The sequence below is a fragment of the Sesamum indicum genome, linkage group LG6, assembly GCF_000512975.1.
Source record: "Sesamum indicum cultivar Zhongzhi No. 13 linkage group LG6, S_indicum_v1.0, whole genome shotgun sequence".
Classification (NCBI taxonomy): domain Eukaryota; kingdom Viridiplantae; phylum Streptophyta; class Magnoliopsida; order Lamiales; family Pedaliaceae; genus Sesamum; species Sesamum indicum.
In genome coordinates, this window is record NC_026150.1 from 10,315,874 (window position 1) to 10,341,612 (window position 25,739).

General features: G+C 33.3%; 3 protein-coding genes across 3 annotated transcripts; 1 reads left to right on the top strand and 2 right to left on the bottom strand.

Moving 5' to 3' along the window:
- Nucleotides 434-1,177, bottom strand: LOC105164300 (14 kDa proline-rich protein DC2.15-like). Its single transcript, XM_011082922.2, has one exon. It carries the CDS (start codon nt 1,124-1,126, stop codon nt 719-721), a length of 408 nt encoding a protein of 135 aa, XP_011081224.1. The 5' UTR covers nt 1,127-1,177; the 3' UTR covers nt 434-718.
- Nucleotides 4,712-9,830, bottom strand: LOC105164301 (cation/H(+) antiporter 15). Its single transcript, XM_011082923.2, has 3 exons — nt 9,172-9,830; nt 7,942-8,937; nt 4,712-6,194 (listed from the first exon to the last, which is right to left on the bottom strand). Exons 1-3 carry the CDS (start codon nt 9,391-9,393, stop codon nt 4,893-4,895), a joined length of 2,520 nt encoding a protein of 839 aa, XP_011081225.1. The 5' UTR covers nt 9,394-9,830; the 3' UTR covers nt 4,712-4,892.
- LOC105164302 (36.4 kDa proline-rich protein) lies at nt 17,510-18,430 on the top strand (the record flags this gene model as incomplete). The annotated part of the gene is made up of 1 exon (XM_011082924.2): nt 17,510-18,430. A coding segment is annotated over one exon (729 nt), but the record flags the coding sequence as incomplete, so codon positions are not given.

Here is a 25,739-nt window from a genome sequence, read left to right on the forward strand (position 1 = left end):
TTGCAAAAAAGTCATGTAATTTTTTAATATTTTGCCATTTTGGTCCTTTCGATATCAAATTTTGCGAAAATTATCAGAATAAATCATGAAACATGTCATTTTTTTCTTTGATTTTTCATTCGTATTAGCAAAATAACCAATCAGAAGAAACCTCAAATATAAATGAACCATGCGAGTTCGAGGACTTTGCAAAACTTGATACTGGAAGGATTGGACTTGCGAAATGTCAAACAGACTCTTTTATAATTTTAAAAAAATAAAGAATAAAAATATCAAAATGTCAAAATTATATTACCAGAAATATATTTAAACGGACAAAAATAAGATTTACAGTCGTTAACATCTTTTTCTTACCAAATAAGCATTAATGCCTTTTTATAGAGAATTATGTCTCTCACGATCAAATGATAATAACAACTACCAATTTCTTACCAAATAAGCATGAATGCCTTTTTATAGAGAATTATGTCTCTCACGATCAAATGATAATAACAACTACCAAGTATAATGTTTGATCCTCATGCGCCATATTTGGTAGGAAGTAAAAAAATTCAAAGAAACCAATGCGCTAATCAATGACTTCAGAAAACCACGAGTAGTGTTCTAAGACTACAATTACAAGACAAAATTAGCATAGAAAAGGAAAAGAAAAGCAGAAAACACCAAACATGTTAAAATGGCTTAAAATTCCGGAAACCCTAAATGCAAGAAACCCTAGTTAGGCACAGATGAAATCTTTGGGCAGTGTCTTCCCACAAGTATTGATGAGCAAACTCAGTGCAATAGGAATGTTGATGTTAATGCCAAGAACGTTTGCTTTCAATGCCGTGCAAAGGCAGACAGCCGCCTCAAGATCCAACAGCCCGCCCAATATAGAGCAACAAGGAGTATTCGGAGGGTTTCCGACTATGGTCCCAATATTCCCACCGAGCAACTTGGCACAAACGCCGAGTTTCAGGGCATCTCTAGGGCAATGTCCCTTGGCTGGAGATGGATTAGGGTTTGTGCTCGGACTAGGTTTTGACACCGGTGAATTTGGTGGGTTCTTACAACCACTTACAAGAACGAAAAAAAACAGGTTAGTGAGAAGGAAAAGTGTAGCTGATGAGGATTTCTGGGAATCCATTGATCAGAAATTAGTTTCAACTAATATTGTAACCTAAGTTGTGTAATTGTATTTGGTGATTATGGACTAAGAATATGGGTGTTTTTATAGGGTGAAGTGTTGGGAAATGTTGAATAATAAGTCAGCAAACATGTGAAGCAAGTCTGGATTAAGAGTGTGGTTTGATTATTAATCAGAATGGGATCACAAGACTTTTCGACCAATGGGCACAAGGCATGCAGTACTCCCGTGACTATCATTGGTATTGATATTTCTGTCATTCTTTGCAAATTGGGTCTTTGAATATCGTGTTTTTTTTTTTCTCAAAAAAGAAAAAGAAAATCGTGTTATTTTCTATAAATGTATGGTAATGAGATTTGAGTTTTACGATCGTGGGTGTAGTGATATATGTCTATTTTTTAATAATTTATTCTTTCTTTTTCTCATTTTAATATTTATGATTGAAGTAATGTTGAATATGTATTGACTCGATTATTAAATTTGAATGAAATGAATCGCATACTATAAAAAAGAATATTTTTTTTGGCTACTTTTGGTACACTCCATCCTACGTGAAGGCAAAAAATGTCAACTCTTCTAAGTTACAGGACTAAAAAATATTATCCGCTCTTTGAGTTACATGCCTAAAACTACAATTTAATTAGATTATGTGCAAGTCACATGTAATGTTTTGACAAATTTGGCGAAAAAGAATGAAAATTGCCAAAATTTTAAAATTATAAGACTAAATTAAAAAATCAATTCATGTAACGCTCTATATATTATAAGACTAAAATAATATTTTTTTATTTCGACGATAACTTCAGCATCAAATTTTTTTATAGCTGTTGAGGTATTTTATTGTAGTGAAATACATTTTTCCCTACTTATGCATGATATCAGTTTCATAGTTCTGTGACATATTTTTATTCTCTCACTTTAGTGTGTACCATCGTAATTTTAAAAGTATATGCTTGTCTTTTAAATTATCTCAATACATTACACAAATTTTTATTTTTTTTGCAATGAAATATTTCATTGATAATACTGTGCATAATAAATCGTTGGGCTGCCAGCTTCCTAGACACATACTAACTATAAGAATACAATTTACTACCTAAGGATATTTGGGACAAACAAAATTTGTCATACTTTGCGATGGATTTAGCGACATATTTGGATGGATAGTCCTCAGGTATCTAAAAATATTACAAAATTCGTAGCAAAATTGATGCGGAATTGGGATAAAATTTATTTCAGTCCCCAACTTTTAATTTTAATTTTAAAATAGTCCATGTCTTTTCGTTAATTTTAAGTTAGTACCTCCAACGAGTGACTTTCTTATGTTATCCTTACAATTCCTTTTTTGTTTTTTTAATAGAAAACCATTTTAATCACTTTTCATTTAATATTACAATTTGGTCGCTTGCACATAAACTTAGAAAAATGTAACTATTTTAATTGAAATTATTTATTGTCAACCAATCATATTATAATATTTAAAATGAATACCATCTCATGATCCCATCTCTTTCCTAGCTATGTGGATAATGAGGTGAACAAGTCACTTTTGGCTTATACTTCCATGTAGGATATTTTTTTTTTATATATATGTTTCACAATAAATATATAGTATTAATGATTATGGAGTGTATTATAAGGCAAGTATTCGTGGGAATAGCAAATACCATGTTGGGGAGCAAAAATATAGCTAATTCCTTATCTAATGGAATAAAATTTTTTACCGGAATAAATATTTTCAAAAGTAGAGCATGCCAATCAAAAATATAAAAATGAACTTGAAAATGTCCATTCCGTTCCCACTTTATTCTTATATTCCAATTAAGGTGTGTGGAATTGAGTAGAGAGCTCTTGTGGCAGTGCGTTTGGATTGTGCAAAGCGGTTCATAAAGTGATTGGAGAAGACGTGCTTGTAGATTTATGAGTTCATTTAAAAAATTTTATAGGCGAGTCAAAAAGATCCAGAAATCATATGATCATTCCGCTCTGAGAATCAAGCACTATATTTGGATTTGTGTTTTGGCATATTCCCGAAATGGGCCAAAATAATGTACATATTCGGCTTTGTATTTTTACACTTTGACTGAGTGTAAAAACACAATCCTGTGTGTGAATCTATTTTTTTATTTGTTATAAGGCCATAGCCCATCATTAGTCTAATTCCCTAATTATTCATTAAATTTGTAATTATAATTGAAAATGTAAAAAAAATCCTCAACAAAAAAATTACTTTAACATAAATCTATATACTATATTTCACTGACAAACAAAATACTATATACATACACACTTATATTAATAAATATATATAAAAAAGACATAATTTGACAATAAACAGTAACCTTTATCTCTCAATCCCAACATCAAACATACAACATTTATTTTAAATTATATTATATTATATCAAAACATAAATTCAAATATATCATCTATTTCAAACACATACTTATTTATCTCTATTTTTTTCTCTGTATATCTAAAATACCAAAACAAAACACTAAAAACACAAACCTGTCAAGGCGTCCAACAAACCATACTTGAGAGTCATTGTATTTAATCAGTCAGGTCATTTACACATCCCATTATGTGGCAACATGAAGTGCTTGATTAATTGCCTTTAATTCTCAACAATGGTATCAGAGCCAATAGGGCTTGAACTCATTCTAATATTGAAAGCATGATTAGTTATATTCAATTTTATACTGGAAAATCGCTACAAAAAGAATATATTTTTCGTGCCAATATATCAAGTAAAACTTTTAAAGTTGTCATAAAAAATATATATTGAGTGACAATAATAATTTTAATCTTGTTACTACATAATTATTAGTGACAAGAATTATTTGTAAAGAAGACACTATAAATAATTAATGACACATCTATTATTACAACACAAAAATTATTTCTAGTAACAATTTAATGCACAATATTTTGTCACTAATTCCTGCTAATTACAATTTTATAAGAAATTTATCACTATTAAAATTTTAAAATTTATTATTGTGACAAGATAAATTTTTTTTCACTAAATATATATAATTAGTGACAAAATTAAAATTAATACTAATTTTTTTTTTGTCGCTAATTTTCAATTTTATTGTAGTGTAAAAAACTATACATAATTAGTTTGTTTTAAAAAGTATGCAATGAGAAGTTCCTAATAGTCCAAATTAGTTAAACCATCATTACCATTTCTTGAGTTTTTAGTAATTTCATCTCAAAATTTAGATTGAGATGAGTGAATTATTTCTTTTCTTTTTTATTAAGCTCAATACTCTTATTTTCTAAAAAGCAACCCAAAACTTTTTTAAATTATAATAAAAACAAATTCTAAACGTATCCAAAACGTGTTGGAGTGCTCGTTGATGTCAAATATCCTACCTTTTTTTTATTTTTTATTTTACATTTTCGGACACATGATGCCATGTTTAACATCTATTCAAAGTGTGTACAAATCGTATTCGTATTTGACACTCCACCAAATAATATTTTGGAGTCGTGCAATATAGGTAGAAATAGTTATCCTTCTCAAGTGAATCATATTTGTAGCTATTTTGTTGGAAAAGCAAAATTCCATTGATTTGAGATGATGTGAGACTTCCTACAACATTAATCTTTACAGAACTGTTGAAAAAAAAGGGAAAAAATTAGTAAGAAGAATCTAATCCTACATCCCCTCTCTCACTATATATTAACAAAAAGAGAAAGTAGAATTAGTTAACAATCCGTCAAACTTGGTACATAAGATGGTCTGTTCTGATCGCCTTCAGGGCTGTGGTTGGAAGACATGAGCATGACCTACAGGCGGCGGCCGCCTGTTCCCAAGATCGAACTGCTCTGGTTGCTGATGAGTCGGGCTGTCCGGCGTGGCGACCGTTGCATCTCCAAGTGCCTCAATCCCCACATATTGCTGAACCACCAGCACGGAATATGAGGCTCCAAAATCTGATGAAGCCAATAAATCCCCGATAGCACCGAGCTCCGGGCACTCGCTCCAGTCCGTAAGCCCTGCTGTCAGAGGCGACATAATGCCTTGCCCCCGGCCTACTATGAACAAATCATGAATTGGATCTATCGATCTTATAGCTGCCACTGTTTCTTCACCATGATTCACCACTCTTTCGGTATAGATAACGGAGGAATCATTCATCGTTCTTGACTTGAACTCGTTTACGTACTCCTCGTCTAGTTGTTGCTCCTTGTCATCGTTCGTTTCTACTGACAATATTTCTCGTCGACCACTTGGGTTACGCCTGGCCGATCCCGTTGTCTCAAATGCATGTTCACCAGGAAGAAAACGCATTACGGTGAGATTAATCCCCGGGTGTTCACTCATTCTCCATGCATACGCCAACGCTTCTCTATCATCCACACCACCAAAGAATAGCACAGTGACATGATGTGTTACTTGGTTTCCAGCCAATCTTGATCCATTAAGGCCCCTGTCGACAAGGATTCCCACGGAGCATGGTGCATTAGCTAATACATTTTGATTGATCGTCCGGAACGCTGGATTGGTAGCTTCCATTCCTCCGTCCACCGTTTGTTGTTTGTGAAAAGGGACGATAATAAAAGCTACCCGTTTGTCCAACGCCACATTGCAAATGTCTTCATGCATGGTGGAGTAAGGGGAAATCGCGGTGAGGGGGTTAACGGAGACGAAGCCTGCATGTTGCTCGAAATTTTCAAAGGCGTTGATGATGTGGTCCGACTGAGCCTGTGTCCGGTTGAGGGCGGGCCGCCCTGTTTTTCGTGTGTTGTGGACGATAAGCATGGCGGAGGCGCGGCCAGTGAGTTCGACAAGATGGAGAACATATGTGCAAATTGGGGACTTCTTGGTGGGATAAGAGGCTTCGAGGAGGTTGATGATTGTTGGTACGTTTCTTGGAGTGTGCACACACACCATGACGCGAAATTCGCCCTCTGGTTTTGTTCGCTGGATTGTTCTCCTTTTGTAAGACACGGATTTCCTGCCGGGCTTGTGTACGCTCGTCACCAGCGGCCCAATAATTGAAGTCATGACAATCGCTACAATCACCATAATGGCAAAAGACTTGTCGTCCAAAACCTGCATTTTCAAGATTATATATATAGTCAAGAAAGAGTACAAATTTACCGAGTACGACCAACTTCTAATGGCATTATCAAAACCTAAATGGGATTTTTATTGTCAATTTATATTATATTTAATATTTATAAAATATTGTTTAAATATATAGACAATGTGAAATTTATACAGTTAATAATATGTAATATCATTGTGTAATGAAAATCCAAACTGTTGAAAATTTGGGTGGTCGTCCTATTAATTTGAGTTTTATATTCCATCTACGCGTGCATATCATGATTTGTATAATGTTTGTGTTATTTATATAACATCTTAGGCAAAGTTACGTTTTTTTACCTAAGATTATGGGGGTGCCATTCTCTAGATACCTAAACATGGAGATGCAAATATACCATTTTATTTTCAATATTGAAATTTTTTTTATTTAGTCAAAATATGATCATCGTGAAGCTACTAAAATTGAGAATTTTGCTATTTTCGATCGAAAATTCATATATATTTTTTCATGTGAAAACTGAAAGTTATTCATCAAACTTATCGAATTAATAGTGTCATTATACCTCTAATTAATTTATAGGGAGAAATAATATTTTTGGTCTCATAAGTGAGACTCATTTTACTTTTGATCTTATTTATTATGTAATTAGCATTTTTAGTTTCATAATTTATAAAAACTAGCACTTTTGATCCTCATCCACTTTTTTGTCTATAATTTAATGGCATAGGCCACATGCCTAGTATGGCTTTTTAAGTATTATATTATTGGCTGGAGGAAATATTGACATATTTTCCAACTTAAGATCACTTTTGAGAGGAAATACAACTATATTCGAAGGAAAAAAAAATTAAGTTTTAAAGAAAATTAGGGCAAAGAGGGGAGATTTTCTCTCTCCTCCCACAAAAATTAAATCTCATTCTTCTCATATTATGCAAATTAGAAGCAAGTATAAGCGGTACAAATAATCATGTTTTCACAAATGAATCAAGTAGGTCAAATAGCGCATTCATATTCTATTGTTGGAAGAATGGCCAATTGGCAGTGTGCGCGAACGGGTGCGTGCATGGTTTAACAAAAAAAAGATCAATTTTTTCTCCAATTAAAAATACTTAATGATCACGTATAAGACACATGACCCACATCGTTAAATTATAAACGAAAAAACGGATTAGGATTATAAGTGTTAATTTTTTAAGCTACAGGACTAATAGTGCTAATCCCGTAACCAATAGTACTATAAGTAAAATGGGTCTATTTTATGGGACTAAAAATATTATTTTCCTATAAATTTTAATCCTATAAATTAAGAGGTATAATGATACTATTAATTCAATATTCCAGTCTTTACATGAAAAAAAAAACATATGAATTTCCCGTCGAAAATAACAAAATTCTCAATTAGTAATCAGGTAAGCCTCATCCAACTAATTCTCAATTTTCCGTCCAAATTTATATAGTTGGTAAACTTCAATTCTTATTCATATAAATTAAGAGGTCATCGTGTCATTTCTAGTCATACAAATTCAATGTACATGTATTTTTCGAGCAAAAAAGTTGAACTCCAATAAAAAAAAGTGATTGAAATCATAAAATTTAAAAAATGAAGGATCAGTTCACTATCCTATAAAATCAAAGGATGAAAAAGCCAAATGAATTAAATTTGAAATATAAAATGCATTTAAGCCATTTATATATATAATATAAAATAGTAATATTGGAATGGGTGAGCCATAGAGGAAAGAAATGTACCTTTTGGTCTTTGCCAACATTGAGGACAATCATCTCAACAAGGCCTTTGGTGTTCATGAGCAAACCAAGAGTAAGGCCTTCATAGAATGGCATTTTGTAGTAGACAGTAACAAGGAGCGTCCCTGCAATTTTACCAGCACAAGCAAGAATAATCACTACGAATAAGAGAACCCAAGTAGTAGCTCCGTCTATGGCACCAATGTCTGTCTTCAGCCCACTGATGGCAAAGAAGAGGGGCAACAGAAGCCCCGAAACAAAGTCTTCAAGCCTTTCAATAAGTGTCACGCCAAGAGGACCATTAGGAATAACTAGGCCGAAAACGAAAGCCCCGAAAACTGAGTGTGTGCCAATTGCATCTGTTATAAACCCGGAGATCATAACCCCAGTGAGTATGAGGCATATGGAGAATTCACTAATGGATTCGCCTTCTGGAGTTCGCCGTATTATCCAGGAAATGAGAGGTCTTACTACATACACGCAGAAAACGACGAACGCGCCACTTGAGAGTATCACCCAGACTGAAGCCAAGGACATGGCCTCATTCTCAGCCAAGGCAATGGCAAAGGCTAATAGAACCCAAGCACACATGTCGTTTATGAGAGCTGATGACATAGCGATTTTGCCTATCTCCGTGTTGAGAAGTTTTAGCTCCGCCAGGATACGAGCTAGCACTGGAAATGCAGTGACGGAAAGGGCGACTCCAAGGAAGAGTATGAAAGTGCTTAGCTTAACGAACTCGGTGCTCTGATGCAGCAGGAAGGCGAACCCAACGCCTATAACGAATGGCAAAATCATGCCTGAAATTGCAATGGCTAACGCCTGCTTTCCTGTGCGTTTGATCACGCCGATGTCCATTTCTACTCCAACTAGAAATAGGAAGTAAAGAAGACCTACATTTGCCATTGTCTCAAGAACCATCACACTCCTAAGAGGAAAAACTGTTTCTGCAAATTTGCTGCTTCTTCCTAGTACTGATGGACCCAAGATTATACCACCCTGTGACCATGTATTAGACCAAGAGTTAATTTTTCATTAGAAAGTTGAAGAGCTCAATTAAAAAGGGTCTTGATTAAATTTGTATTACAAAGTTTTGTACCACCTCGATTAAATTTGGCTACGTCCAAAGTACCCTAATGACAACTTCTCCAATTTTACAGAATTACTATACCTAAACAGGCAGATGACAGAAAATTTACCAACACAAATGGAGATGATTAACAACAGGCTTACAAGGATCTCAGAAATGACACGAGGCTGTCGAAGGGGTTTGAGGGCGAAAACAAGAATACGAGTGGTAACAACGACGAGAGTTAATTGCAAAATGAAGAGTGGCAACGAATAGTCCAGAGGGTTATCTCCCTGCCAAATGCCATTCGTCGTGATCATCGTCGGAGCATAACATACTATCGTCTGCTCCGATTTGTTGGTCGTTGGCACCACCTGCTGAGACATCTTCCTTTGTTTATGCAGTATTCACCTACCTTTTCTTCTTCTTCTTCTTCTTCTTCTTCCTTTTTTCGCCAATGCAGATTTTCCAAGATTGCCGATTGCTAATAATTTCACGTTTCCCGCAAATCATCGACAACGTCTGTCATTGTCGTTGCATGTCACTACTATTCTATTATCACCATCCTTTGAAGATCCAAATTGGAAATGGAAGACTTTGAATTGCAGCAAAAAAAGGATTAGAGGAGAGAAAAAAAAAATTGAACAAAGAAAATGAGCAAAATCTGTAATTTTTTTTTTGGTGAGGTTGTTGCTTGGAAAATTTTCGATTGTTTTGAGCGGTGGACCGTTCCAAGAGGGTGCCATCATGTCTTCATATGGCCATTACTTCTCCGGGGATTGTCTATATTTGGAAGGAATTCCTCTATTGCTTTACCGATGAATCATGCAAACTTTATGATAGAAATAAAATGATATGAAGAACTTATGATGTTGGATATATAATAGCACAGACAGTAACTAAACTAAATTAGTGATGATTAGTTATCTATTGGATTTTGAGCAATTCATCCCAAATTAATGAATATATAATTGGATTAAATTTTATATCAGCTTTGGACATAATTAGATAGGGTGAATAGCAATTTATCCCCCTGTGATACTAAAAAATGAGCACATTACCCCCCTATGAAAAAATATAACAATTTACTTCCTTATATTTTTTAAAATGAAGCAATTAACCTCCTTATATAGGGAGGTAGATTGCTTCATTATAAAAATCATAGGGGGGTAAATTATTGTATTTTAAAAGATATAGAGAGGTAAATCGCTATTTATTTTTTACAAGGGGGTAATTTGCTCATTTGCGATATTACAAGGGGGTTGCTTGCATTTTTTCCTAATTAGATAACTAAGACAAAAGTGATTTTGAGATTAAACTAAACTAAGATACTTATTTATAAATACAGAGAAGGCCTACAGTGAAATGTTTCTCTCACTAGAAAAAAAGTTATTGGCCATAATATTAATATATATTAAAAATTAAGGCCAATAACTATTATTAATTAAGATTAAATAAAATCAATACAAAAATTTAGATTTTCTATCGTAAAAAAATTATTTGCCACAGGAAGCCCATTTAGTTTGCAATTTAGACAAAAATGGAATTGTGGGATCTTGGGTAGAGAGGAGTGATATTTTAGTAGGTAAATTAACGCCCAAAATGGTGAAAGAATCATCATATGCCCCCGAAGATAGATTGTTACGAGCCATACTTGGCGTTAAGGTATCTATTTCAAAAGAAACTTGTTTAAAACTGCCTATAGGTGGTAGGGGCCAAAGCCATGGTAAAAATAATTGCCATGTCTTTTAACCATAAAAAATATTTTAGTCATTCTCGCAAAAACCACGACCAACAACTGTTGTTTGATCGTAGTTAATAACTATTTGCTATGGCTATTTATCATTAACCATGGTAATTAGCATGATTAAATATTATATTTTCGATAGTGTCTATGTCTATATGCATTATTTAAATAGATATCTAGTCATGCATGCATATATATTTTTAGGCAAAATTGCAAAATTAGTCCTATATATATATTGGGGGTGTCATAATTAATCTTATAATTATTTTAGTCCTTTATGTTTAATTTATAGCTATTTTGGTCTTCCCGGTCAAAAATGGCCAAAAAATAAAAAATCAAATTAGGGTTTAGAGTTTCGACGTCCAAATGGATGTCACTTACATTTCAGCATCCTATGCGAATGCTGATGTGGCCAAGTCAAATTAAAATAATTTTTATTTAATGTACTTAAGAAATTATAATTTAGTAATAAATTTGAATTTATTATTTTAATTATTCTAAATTTTTATTATTAATTAATAATAAAAAAATCATAAAACCTTAACAAAAAGGAAAAAACATAAAAAAGTAAACCCCGTAGGGCTAATTCCCTCCCTCGCCGCCCCACCCTCGCCACCGCCTAGTTCCCTCTCTCTTCCGCCTCCTGTTGCGGCTAGCCCTCAACCTCACCCTTGCCTCCACCAGCACAACCCCCTCCCTTGCCCACGACGAACCCCCTCCGTGTTCGCCTCCCACCGCGGCCAACCCCCAACCTAAAATTGTTTATTTCTCTTCTCGATTCGCCACTGTCCGACCTATCCATCATTTGAGACCATCATAAATCGACTCCTCATCCTCTGACGAGTCGATTCTACCCAAATTCATCTATTTTCGTTCACTATCTAGTCAGTTCTCTCCGTTTTCATATCCAATCATTCAAGACCACATTTTCGATTACTTTCCCTATTTTTTCTTTACATGTGATCTACATGTGGCTGTTTTTCCTCCTCCTAGGCCGATTTAGCATCCAAGTAGGATGCCACGTATGTAAATTGAGTCTAGTTGGCAGTCGATCCTAAATCCTAATTTATTCGGCTAAAATTTGACAATTTTTGGTCAGAGGGACTAAAATTGTCACAAATTAAAACTTACACGACCAAAATTATCAGTCCAATACTTAGAGGACTAATTTTGCCAATCCACTATAGATGCAGGACAAATTTTGCAATTTTACCTATAAATTTATATATGCTAATAAAAAGCACGTGTTGTGTAGGTACAAAATACAATACAAATTAAAAACTAGAATAAAAATATTATTTTCAAGACAAATTTGATGCTTTTAATTGTACTTAAGTGTTTGATGTCAAATGTTTTTTTTTTAGAAAAATACAATTTTAGTCTTTTAATTTTTGGGGCATTTCTAATTAGTTCTGCATTAATTGATTTCACAATATAGTCTTGTAATTTTAAAATTTTAGTTTTTTTTTTCCTTTCCAAAATTTCAATTTTATTGAGCTATGTATAAAGTCACCTGCAATTTTTTAGTCAAAATAGCTGAAAAACGCCTAAAATTGTCAAAATTATAAAATTACAAGATTAAGTTACGAAAATCATTCGTATAGAATGAAAAATGCTACTTCCTAAATTACAAGACTAAAATTATATTTTTTCCACGAATGAGTACTATTTTGGTTTTAAGTGCACTTGATTTTGTAATTTTATAAAATGTTTAGAGCTCTTCAGCATCCTATGTCAGTGTATACATATTTAGATGGGTTCTTGTTGATTTCATAATAATACAAATTATTCTCTGAGTATATATGCATACATTATCAATTACTACAAAATAAATGCAGAATTTTAATCGGGCAGTTGGATCGGGTTTTGGAACGCCATGAAACGAGAGACGTTTCATCCTAATAGATGGTGTTCCTATTCATTTAGAATGATTAGACAGTAACTATTCCAACTTAGTTATTCAGAGGCTTAATTTCGACATGAGATATATGATGATGGTATAACTTATATTAGCAAGCAAGTAGTAGACATCCATTTTTTAAAGTTTTCTCTAAAGCAACAATTATTAAAGAATTGGAATAAAAAAAATCCCCTTTAAATATAATATTTTAGATTATAAATGTTGGAACGGAATTGTTCTGATTAATTTTTCAAACCTACTGTTAAGAACCAGGTGACACTTTTTACCATCACTATAAAAAAAAATGGTTAAATAATAATGAAAAAAATTACCATCGAGTTAATTAACAAGTAAAATTTTAATATATGATTTGTTAATACATTAGCAATGAAAATTAATTTGCTATAAAATTTAGCAACAAATCATTTAAAATATATATTAAAATAGTATTCGATTAGCAATAAATATTTTAGTTGCTAATTAGTTCGACACTAATTTTAACATTAAATATTTTCGTAATTATTGAATTATTTTTTTGAGATTAAATACAATTTATCCATGTAATATGTGAAATGAGCAAATATCCCTCTGTTAAAAAATAATAATAAATTAGCAAACTACCATCTAAGAGTCAAAATTTGCTTCATTTTTCAAAAGACTGAGAATGATTTACGATTTTATTGTTTATAAGAATTTTTTGTTGATTTATCCTATTACGTGAATAAATTGTATTTTTGTCCTATTTCTCATATTCGGACGCTCACCGCTTCCACGTTTTTGTGTTTCCAATTTCCTTTATGATCAGAAGAAGTTATCTTCCAAATCAGAGCAATAAGTTCACGTGATGACTTCGTGAAACGAAGGGATTGAACTTCTGCAAGAAAGCAGACAAAGAAGAAGCAGATGTGGTGTTCTCTCTCCGCTCCAGAACAGTACTGCAACAGGACAAACGAGTACTCATAATTCGCTGTAATTTCAGTATATTTTCTCAAAACTTACAAAATAAGATTTTTCCATTTCAGTTCACTGATTCCACTGACTTTTGCATGAATTTGGAAGCACCTGCAAAATTAGCCACGTACAAGATGAAGTGGAGAGAGAGATTCTAATTAGAGAGGTTGTTTTTTTATTTTTAAATGCTAATTATTGTGCTACGTAATTTCTGCATGTATATAAAAAATAATTTTTCATACTTTAAAATATTATAAATAAGAGTAAAAAATATAATCAATACATTACATTAATAAAATGAAAGAAAAAATATGTATGAGTTCTAGCATGGTCTATCCTAAGTGGTTATGTTTCCCCCCCTATGTTATCTCTTTACCTCATTATGTTAGAAGAAGACAAAGAAAGTTTACTTGAGATTCTAAGGCTTAAGTTCATTCTTGGTCTGTGATTATTTAGTTCTTTTGATGTTTTTGTTCTTTTTAACTTTTTAAATTAATACTTTATTCTATATCTTTTAAATTTTCGTGAAGGTCTAGAAAGAAAAAGATTAAAATTATAAAAATTAAAAATATAAATGACCAGAATGCTATCCTATAATGTTAAAGGACAAAAACTAGGCAAAATCTGCTAATAGGGATAGTAGTCTCAATTTTAAAACATCACGTGAAATTCATATGTATTTTTTCGGTGAGAAGAGAGAATTCCACAAAAAAATGACCGAAATCGCAAGAATTAAAAAGACAGGACCAAAACTACTATCTTAAAAAGTTAAAGGACAAAAAATAATAAGAACGTAGTTGACAATAACATACCTTCACCCAAAAATTACATAATTTCATCTAATATTAAAAGGTATTTATAATTTTCAAACAATGAAGGGTATTCATAATTATACTAAATCTCAGCAAAGATAGTTATAATTTACCTTTTTAACTTATAAATACATTTTATTACAATTTTAACCAACCCTTTCTGTAAAAGAGACTTCTATATCCACCACCTCCTCTCCTCCCAAAAAGAAAGAAAAAAAAAGTGCAAGTCTTTTGTTTCTTTATGCTACTATTTTTTCTCTTTCTTTTAAGGATCTTATATACATAACTATTTTAATATCTTCATAAATTGAATAATAATTTGATCAATAAATTTTATAATTTAAAAAAATAAAATAAATTACAATAAATAATATAAAATAAAACAAATATTCATACATTTAATATATATATATATATATATATATATATATATATATATCAACTTCATTGCATAATAAGGACGCGCAAAAGCACGTAAAATTTTAGGAAATCTTATGAACGTGGATAACGTTGGAACTTTAAGAAATCAACATCTCAATTGCTGGGTGCAAATTATAAGAAAATATTATAATATTAATGACTGAATATTAAATAAAAAAACTTTAAAGCATATTAGTAAATATATGACAATATATATTTCTTTTTGTCACAATATAATTATCGGTAACAAAATTTTTACATAAATTTGTCAATTAGGGATAATGAATATAGTAATTGTCACTATAAATATTATATATATATATATATTGCTAATTATTTTAATTGATCACTTTATGCATAACTTATATCATTAAGTTTTACTGATGATAAGTTAATAAGGTCTAACAAATTGGCGAATTGAGGCCCCATAATATTAAAAGTCATGAATTTAAACCCCTGCTATATACGTAAGATGTTATTCTACTGTATAATAGGTGTTATTTATATATCAAATTTATTTATATAATATTATTAATCAGCTATGATTATTACAATTATATTTGTTAGGTATCACAAAACAGTTTTTTATTCATGTAGATAAATAATAACAACATAAAAATTCCCACTTGAATTTTTTCTCATCTCTAATTTCTACTTTCTACTCTCTCTCTCTCTCTCTCTCTTACTTAATATACACCTCTCGAATAATGGATGAAAAGGTTTAGAAAAAATAGAAAAAGGAATAATTGCGCTCCCCTCTATTGAGGTTTAATATAATTATATGTAGATTCTTTGTAGTTTGGAAAATTTCAACTATCATATCTAAAATTTACTTCCGTCTAACAAACAAGATCCTCCATTAGTTAAAATTCACAAAATTTATTGATACTGACAAAAAAAATCGAAAAATAAAATTATGTTTACCCTTGATTGATTTACTACTAATTTATTGTAGGTTAAATAAAAATTTTTATGATCAATACTCCCATAGGTTTTCATGCGTTAATGCATATGAGAAGGTATATCTTCACTGTTATAATGATAGTTTAATTCAAAAAAAATTATTTAACATGCAATAAGTCAGTAATAAGTCAATTGATAAATAAAAATTTTCATTCAATCTTTTTATTAATATCAGTAAATTTAATGAATTTTGATCAACGATGGGACTTATTTGTTAAACGAAAGTGAATCTCAAAAGTGATAGATGTAATTTTCTAAATCACCAAAAATTTACATATAATTATACTAAATTTGAGGAAGAAAAGTATAATTATAAGTGATGGACAGATAATGAAAAACAAACATATATAATGTTGAAAGAAAGCATGAAAATTTTCACCCAAAAAAAAGAAAGAAAGCATGAAAATCCGTGCAAGCTGAAATTGTTCTGGGAATCGAAGACACAGAGAGAGAGAGAGTCATCACGGATTGAGAATTGGCAGTCACGGAGTCATATTGAAGTTTGCAAAGGCCCAACATCCTTACAAAATTCCCAGTTCAATTTCCCAGTTCACTGCCTTTGGTCTCTTCACAAATTCACGTTCTGTCCTTTTCTCGATTATCAGAGTTTCATTGCCTTCACTGAGTGACTAGGTTTTAGGTTATATGATTATACACCACAAGAAAATGATTTAATAATTACAAAAAAGAATTGATAATAAAAATTATAATCGTATTAATTCACAAATTAATTTTTATTGAATTAGTTGCTAATTTATTTAAGCAAAGAATTTTATTATTTTGTAAGGAATATATACAATTGCTTCAACGTTATTTTTCGTAACGAGACAAATTAATATAAGACTATAGTTTCAAATCCGGTTAAATATTTGGACGTTTTGTATTATTTTATGTAAGTTCGTTATAGTTTTTAATATATGAGTCATCTATATATTGATGATGATGTGAAATTATTTTTATGAAAAAGAATCTAGCTATCAAAAGTCCTGAATTTGGAATTTATATATTCAAGTATTCCTTTAATTTTTTTAATAATAATAATAATTTCTTTGATAATTTAATCAGTATGAGAAATGAAATTTAATTGATATTTTCTAGTCCTACTGATCATAGTGAAATTATTTCTGTTCTCTGTTTTTAATAATAATTATAATAATTTCTGGCCTGGAAAATCCTGATCATAGGGTTAAAATTAATTGTAATTAAGATTTGTGATAATTTTAATGGGTCTATATATAATTATGTAGAATTAAAAAATGGTACGCATAATTTTACCGTATTTTAAGAAATGTCAGTGTAATTATTTCTAAAATTTATGTATAGATCTTCTAACCAAAATCCGGCCTAGCAGTTATTAGTCTATTATTATTGAATAGTTATGCATATTTTATATTGGTAATTGATGTATATATATTAATTATTGAATTTCATTATATAGTTGATAATCGATTTACTAAAAAAACAATTATAATTACTTGTACTTGATTCATTTTTATCATCATATTCTAAAAAGAAGAATTTTTTCCATTAATTTGAAGCACATCATTCACGGGCCATCCGTAGAATTCTGCTATAAAAACTTGTACATAGAACCCTTGTCACCAAACTCAAGAAATAGTAGGAAAAATACGCCTTCTTTTCTGAACCCTAAGCCATGGGTTCAAAGACAATAGCAATGTTCTTTGTGTGCATGTTCTGGATGTTAATAACATTGCCACCAGCTTACGCTTGGCAACGGAACTGCCCACCACCTTATCCACCCTACCGACGCCCCTCCCCGCCCTCGACTCCCCGGTCCCCCCCCCCCCCCCCTCCCCCTGCCTCCCCGAACCCCCCGACCTTATCCACCTTCTCCACCACACCACGGCGGTAGGCCACCACATCACGGAGGTAGGCCACCACACCATGGCGGCGGACCGCCACCCAAGGTGTTGCCACCTATAAACAATCCACCAGTGATCGTGCCACCAATAATAATGCCACCGCCAGTAATTATCACACCGCCGATTACAAATCCTCCGGGCATCATCCCACCTATAATCAACCCGCCAGGGATAGTCCCCCCAATTATCAACCCTCCGGTGACAAGACCACCGCCGTCTTCTTCGTACCCACCTTACACCCCTCCAGGGGGCGGCGGTGGCGGACCGGGCATCATCAGCCCGCCTCCGAGAGTGACCTGCCCGATAGATGCGCTGAAACTGGGGCTTTGCCTGGACGTGCTGGGAGGATTAGTTCATGTTGGGATAGGAAACCCGATTGAAAATATATGCTGCCCGGTGATTCAAGGGCTGCTGGAGCTGGAAGCAGCCATTTGCTTGTGCACAACAATAAGGCTGAAACTTCTTAATCTCAATGTATTTCTTCCTCTGGCCCTTCAGGTACTGGCGACCTGTGGGTTAACACCTCCACCTGGTTTCGTCTGCCCGCCTCTTTAAATCTACTTACTTTGCTTGACGAAGACGAAACAGCAGCGCAGTAAATTCTATTTCTTCGTTTTTTAAGGTAGAGTTCTTGTTGTTTTCCGATCGTCCCTGTAATTTTGCTTTGTCTTAGTACAGATTCAGGTTCGTGCATGCATGGCTGTCGCGACTTCAATAATTAATGTGAAAATGAATATGAATTGTGCATTTTGTGTGCAACTTCTACTATTCTCATAAGAAATTTGATGGAATTAAGATTTAAAACAAAAGTGGCGAATTTGTTGGAAGTATGGGATGTAATATTGTGAATTAAAAAAATAATAGTATCATAATCGCAAAAAATTTAATTTATAGAATGTAAAATGTAATTTCTCGGTTTTATTAATACTCAAAGCAAACTCAAACCAGCGTTAGTTAAACGGACTCGAGTTGAGCTCTAGTAATTTGATGTTTTTTAAATATATTATTATTATTATTTATCATTATTATAATTGTGGTAGTTGAATAGATTTAAATTAAAATTAATCAAATGAAGATCTCAATAAATTTCTTGAAATTAATTAAAAATTTATCATTACCAACATCTTATAAGCTTATATTTTATTTTATTCAAACACTTTATTAACTTATTTTTAAATTAAGATATCTAATATTATATAAGCTTTTAAAACATTTTTTAGGGTGTTTGGCTAAGCTTATCTAGAAGATGTTATAAGCTCATATATCGATCTTATAAATTTTTTTTAGAGCTTATAAGATGTTAGATCTTATTTTAAAAATAAGTTTATTAAGTGGTCAGATAAAATAAAATTATGGAACTTATAACATGTTAGTAATGACAAAATTATAACAAATTCGAAGGTAACCTTCACCAACAAGGTGAACTTCGAGAAAAATACTGGCAAAAAATGAGTCAATAGAAATAACAGTCCAAATTTTGAAAGATCACATGAAATGCACATGTATCTTTCTGGAGAAAAGGTTAAACTCCAGCGAAAAAGAAATTTGAAAATATAAAAATTAAAAAGATATAAAATCAAAATACTGTTTTAAAAATTTTAAAAATAAAAATGCTAAAAAACCTAAATTACCATATCAAAAATACATTTAACCTTTACCTGTTCCATATTATGTTGTCCGTTCTCTTTTGTCATCCCTCTTGTGAATTGTCATAATCAATCCCATCTTTGACTACTGTAAGAGTTATTCATATTTGTTTCCTAAAGGTTAATGGATTGAATGAAAAAGCTGGATTTTTTCTTAAATTTGTGCAAGTAAACATAAATGGAAATATATGATTAAGTAAACAAACTGCATATCTCTACAACGCTGGATGTATATTCGTCTCATAATTTTTGTCTTAGTATTATTTCTCATTTTTCTTACTACATTAAATTATCACATGCTTTTATTTTCTTGTAGATCTAGACCCAATTAATTATATTTTTCAATATATTAAATATCAAAGACGAATAAGCTGTATCAATAACAAAAATATGTATACACAACAAACAAACAAAAAAATATAAATCATCAAAATACTTCAACACATCAAATATGGGGTTTAATGTAATTTACCCTTTTTGATATTATAAATTAGCAAATTACTTCCCATAAAAAAATATAGTAATTCAACTCCCAATATTTTTTAAAATGAAGCTATTAATCTTCCTCTCTAAAGAGGTAAATCGTTTTATTTTAAAAAAAATATGAGAAGATAAATTACTATTTGGATAACTTGATCAATTACAATATTACAGACAAGTTGCTTGCATTTTAAAAATATTATAATTTTTAGTCCTGTAACTTAGTGAGTGTGACCATTTTTGTCTTATATAAATTATTTTTCTAGAGGGTGCCTGCTCGGAGCAGAGCTTATGTGCCTCTACAAAAGAGGGCTTAGGTTCCTACTCAGAGGTAGGGAATATTTGCTTCTGCATATGAGGGCTTATTATGGGTGCATGAAGTAGAGCTTATGTGCCTGGACAGAGGATGGCTTTTGGCAAGAGGCTTAGAAAAGTTCCCATCTTCATAAAAAAAGGCATATATTAGCACATTAAAGGTAGCAAAGAGACCTCTAGGACCCCTAATTTAAATATTGGAGACATTCCTTGAGGAAGCTGAGTTAATTAATTTTTTATTATTAAAAAAAATTATATTATTATATTTTTTTTAAAATATATAATAAAAGTATGACGAGTCGCGATTTGTCAATAAAATATAGGGGAAAAATGCAAAACTGATGAAGTCGGGATTTTAAATCCCGACTTGGGTATTTTTGGTTTTTTTTTTTCGTTTAAATAAATTTATATAATTTAATTTATATATAATTAATTTTAACAACATACTAAAATCCAAAAAATAATAAAATTAATATTGCATTAACTTAAAAAATTACAATTAAGGGTACAAATGTAATAGTTATTTCTTTTGTACAATTATAAAAAATTACATTAAATATATAAATGTAAAAGTGTATAGTTTTGTACAATTGTAAAAAATACAAAAAGTATACATTTAATCCTGGCTACCCGGTACTGACACATCTGATTGTGTTGAAAAATTTCTTTGTTGTGCTTGTTGTCGTGCACGCGTTTGCGCCCAATCCATCTCGTTGTGAATACGTGTTGTTTGATTTCGACCAGGCCAATCCATCTCGTTGTGAATACGTGTTGTTTGATTTCGACCAGGGCGCGAAGAGATGCGAATAGTAGGATGGTGGACCAACTCAAATTCCGGTACATCCCAATAATCTTCAGAATGCACAGGTTCAAATGACTTAGAATATGTATTCTTATAAGCCATTATATCGTAATAATCCTTCACCATATTCTTATAAGCCATTATATCGTAATAATCCTTCACCATTGATGCAGCATTAATCATGTATGCAGCGCATATCTTTTCAGTGTGACTGCAAGGAACACCAAATTGAGTCCATTTGCCGCAAGAACATTCTCGGTTCGCAATTTTGACAACATGGGTGTTGACTCCATGTCCACTGTGACGTCTTGTAACAACCGAGGCGGACTGTTGGAACTGATGGTATTTGGTGACGGTATGTTCAATAGAATTTTGATGCCAACGTGTGAACATCTTATGTGCAAAATCCGTCCACAATTGGTTGTTGGCCAATATTACAGTACTTCTTGCTAACCTCTCACGGAAATAATGGACACTTCGCTGAAACGTTATCTCAGCAATTGCTGTCAACGGTAGGCGACGAGCCCTTTTCAATACTCCATTTATGCATTCCGACATATTTGTCGTCAGAATTTCGCATCGCCATCCACCGTCATGTGATGCTGTCCATTTTTCCTTGTCGATCCTATCTAACCACTGAAACGCCTCTAGTGACTGGCTCTTTATCTCCTCCATAATGTGATTGAATTTTCTGATCTGATATTCAGAGCCAGCTCTCCAACGAAGATCCTTCAATACAACATTTTTTTGTTTACTGTTGAAATTGGAACATACATGCCGCAAGCAATATCGGTGCACGCCGTTAGGTGGCACGAAATCCGGACATTCACGTACAACTCTTGTGATACCAGCATGGCGGTCAGAAATAAGGCAGATACCCTGCCGCCCCCGTATAATGTGTCTGCTCAATTGTCTAAGAAACCACTTTCAAGATAAATGTGATTATTCATCGACAGTTGCAAAAGCAAGAGGGAATACCTGTTGATTTCCATCCATGGCAGCAGCAATCAACATCTTGTGCTTGTACTTTGTATATAGATGGGTCCCATCTACACTGATAAGGTTGCGATAGTGTTGGAACCCTTCAATACACGGCTTGAACGCCCAGAATATGTACCATATCACATATGCACTGGTTGATGTGTCGCGGGCTTTGTGTTGCCATTCAACAAACGTTCTTGGATTATATTTTTTGGAGAGCTCCCAAGTATTTGGGTAGCTTTTGAACGGAGCTCTCCCATGTGCCATAAACCATCTCACGTGCCATCTTCAAACTGTACCATGCCTTTTGATATGGTATATCGTATCCGATATGGTCTTTCACAGTCTGGATGACATGCTTTATTCCGTACGACGGGTTGCATTTTACATGTCCTAACAATAAAGAAGCAACATATACTCTATCTAAATTACCATGTTCGAGGGACATTTGATTCAATATACATGTATGGTCCCCTCCGTATTTTGTTATTGTCCACCTTCCCATTTTTTGTTTGAAAATGCCTCGCAGCTCCCATCTACACCACATAGCTGAAAAAAATAAATACGAATCAGTCAAATAATTTTGTATGCTTATACATATACGATAAATATATATATATACCTTTGGTGCTATGCTTACACAATACTTTCCACTTGACCTTTGAACTCTCAGCTACCCAATACTCGTGTCGGGCATATCGTATTGAGTGATCTTTCACCGCCTCGATTAAAGCTTCTTTATTTTTGAAAAGCATTCCCACATCAAGTCTGCCTTCGTTTTTGTCATAAAATTTTGCATATCTTAAGTTCGGTATATCAATGGAATCCACTGGTACCTCCAGGAATGTTTACTCGAAAAATGGTATAGAGCGGTAAAATGTTTGCTGAGTAGTTCGAGTGGCGTAACCGGTTGAGAGGATGTTGACGTACCTTGTGCAAAATTTTCGGCCACAACATTTATGTCAACATCTTGTATTCCATCCTTCGGTGGAATTGGATAATCCACTTCATCCGGTTTGAAGCTGCATCTGATTCATTAGCCAAACTGTCTGCAATAGGGTCTTCTGGCTCGGCAGTGTCTTGTGCAGAACTTGGTATAAAATAGGAGGTGGATGGAGTATGTGAGTGGGTGGGCTCTGTGTAATTGAGTTTAATATTATCGAGCCCTTGCGTAACAGACACCACGTTGGGAGTATAACACTCTGTATCATAATTCGATCTGCCTGCACCAAAATCGGGGTTAGAAGCACCTGCATCGAAATTAGTGTTATACGTACCTGTGAAATTTTCGTAGTTGGAAGATGACGAAAATCCTTGGCTCGATAACATCGCCATGTATTCCCCCCACTATTGACTCATCTGTGAGTTGTCATCCACCCACTCTTGAGTCATATTTTGGGAATTGAAAGCTCCCCAACCTTGGCCAATTTGTGGAGCATCGCCGTGGTGGATTTGCACAGTTTCGACGAAAATTTCCATGAATGGAAATCCAGCTGTAGAATCAGTGAAAAATGACAACGTACTGTCATCCTTTATTGGTATGAGTGTTTTCTTAATTCGCCCGAGGTATTGGCATAAATGTTTTGCAGATACGTTTAACGAAAATTGGGAGCTATTAACACCAATTTTTTTGTAGATTTTTGATAGAAATTGATCGTAAGTGAATGAACGAGAGATCCTCATCGCTGCAATGGGCGTCTGATCATATGTAACAGACCATCCATCGCTCGATAATTCACTACCAAAATACAAAAAAATCTCAATGCGAGAAGATGAAGTAGACATTTTTGTGCAAATTTGTACGTAAAAATGAGGAATGTATTTGATATGGGAAGAACAAGGGATTCTGCTACTTGAAACACGTCGATTGAAACAAGCTTTTACTCATATTTATACATGTCGAAATGTATTTAATAAGGTAGGTCGCCTACCAGCCTTTATTAAAGGCTGGTACGTGCCAGCCGTCTCAATTAATATATATATTAAATGTATACATATGTATAATATATATATACATATACATATATATAATATATGTATATATATATACACAAAGGGCTGGCAGCGTGCCAGCCCTTGACCACGGTTGGGGCTGGCCGCCTTAATTTTTAGGCTGGCAAAATCTAATTTTTTTTAAATTTAAAAAAAAAATCACCCACCCCCATCAACCATTATAAATTTGACGGAGGAGGGGTGGTGAACATTCAATTCATTCAAAACTCTCGACTTTCAATTTTTCACTACATTCAAAATCATTTCTGTGATGTTATTTTCAATTTATTTTTCGTACAAATGGATAGACGTTCTGTGTATGGACCACGTGATGGGACTGTGTTATCTCAACAAGTCCAACATAGGTCCGACGATATTCCGGAAGGTGACCTAGATGCCGTACTAATTCCACGGCGTGTAGATGGTAGCTTTTGGAGTCATTTTCACCAAAATAATATGTCCGAACGTGTACAAGAAATCCTACACCAAATAGAATTTTATGGAATTTACAGGTGCGGACGCCTTCAATTAAATCAACACCTCATCACTGCATTAGTGGAGAGGTGGCGATCGGAGATGCATGTAGGGGAAGCAACAATTACCCTACAAGATATTCAAATAATATGAGCACTCCCAATAGACGGCGAGCCGATGACTGGAATTGATCTCGACCGCACAACACAACAATGGCAAGAATATTGTCTTACTTACATAGGTTTTCGCTTGGATGCAAATGTGTTGAAGGGCTCGAGACTATAGACATCCGCAATTACATCTCATTTGGCGGCGGTCGAAATCACTTATAAAACTCCCCAGGCTGTCGTCATCCAGTACGCACGTACCGTTGCATTACTTTTATTTAGGAGATTGATGTACCCAGATTTCTCAGATAAATGTCTCATTACTATATCTCTCAAAATTAGAAGATATAGAAACCGCGAGAAACTATAGTTGGGGGAGTGCTGTGCTAGCATTTTTATATCGCGAATTATGCAATGCCAGCATGAAAGGCAAAGCGGCAATTGGTGGGGCGCTGCAATTGCTACAGGTAAAATTGACTTAAAAACTCTTACACAGTTTTTTTGCTATTATATTCATTAATAACACATATTTGTATTGTTCGTGCAGATTTGGGCATGGTCACGGATTACGCCACTTTGTCATGAACTTGGTGCCCAACGGCTATTTATGTGCCAAGTCCAAATAGACAACAATCACTGGCTCCCAGCAGTTTGGAATTGTCAGCACACTTTCACCACTATAGTACGGAGAAATGTCCGAGTCACACGAGAAATATTGGATGAGATGCAGGCGGATCAGATATCTTATTTTTCATATTATTCATATATTTATACCGTGAATTAAATTCATATTAATTTACATCTTTGTATTTATTACAGTTCATATGGCAGCCGTATGACATCGTCCCAAATAGGTTGTTCGCCAATTCGGGATGAGACAGAATGTACCAGAATCGACGGATACCCGAGATATGAGCCTCCATCAGATTTCCCGTAAAAATCACGCGGGCGCAGATTGGTACCTACAACACATATAATATATCACTAGATGGCAAAGACGATATGACACGGTTGTACATAGGCCACTCATTTTCAATAGAAGGGAAACAGAACGAGGTTATTGGGAATGGTACTATAACATAACAAGAAATTTCGTGTCGTCATCTACTGATAGACGTGTGGAAAGCGGGTACCAACCTGGAGAAGCATGTATGTTGTAAGTTGTGGTACGTTGTTATATAATATTACATATTTTATTTTATATTTTTTTTTAACAACACAAGGCTCATTATTTTTCTACACTTTTCAAGCAAATGAGG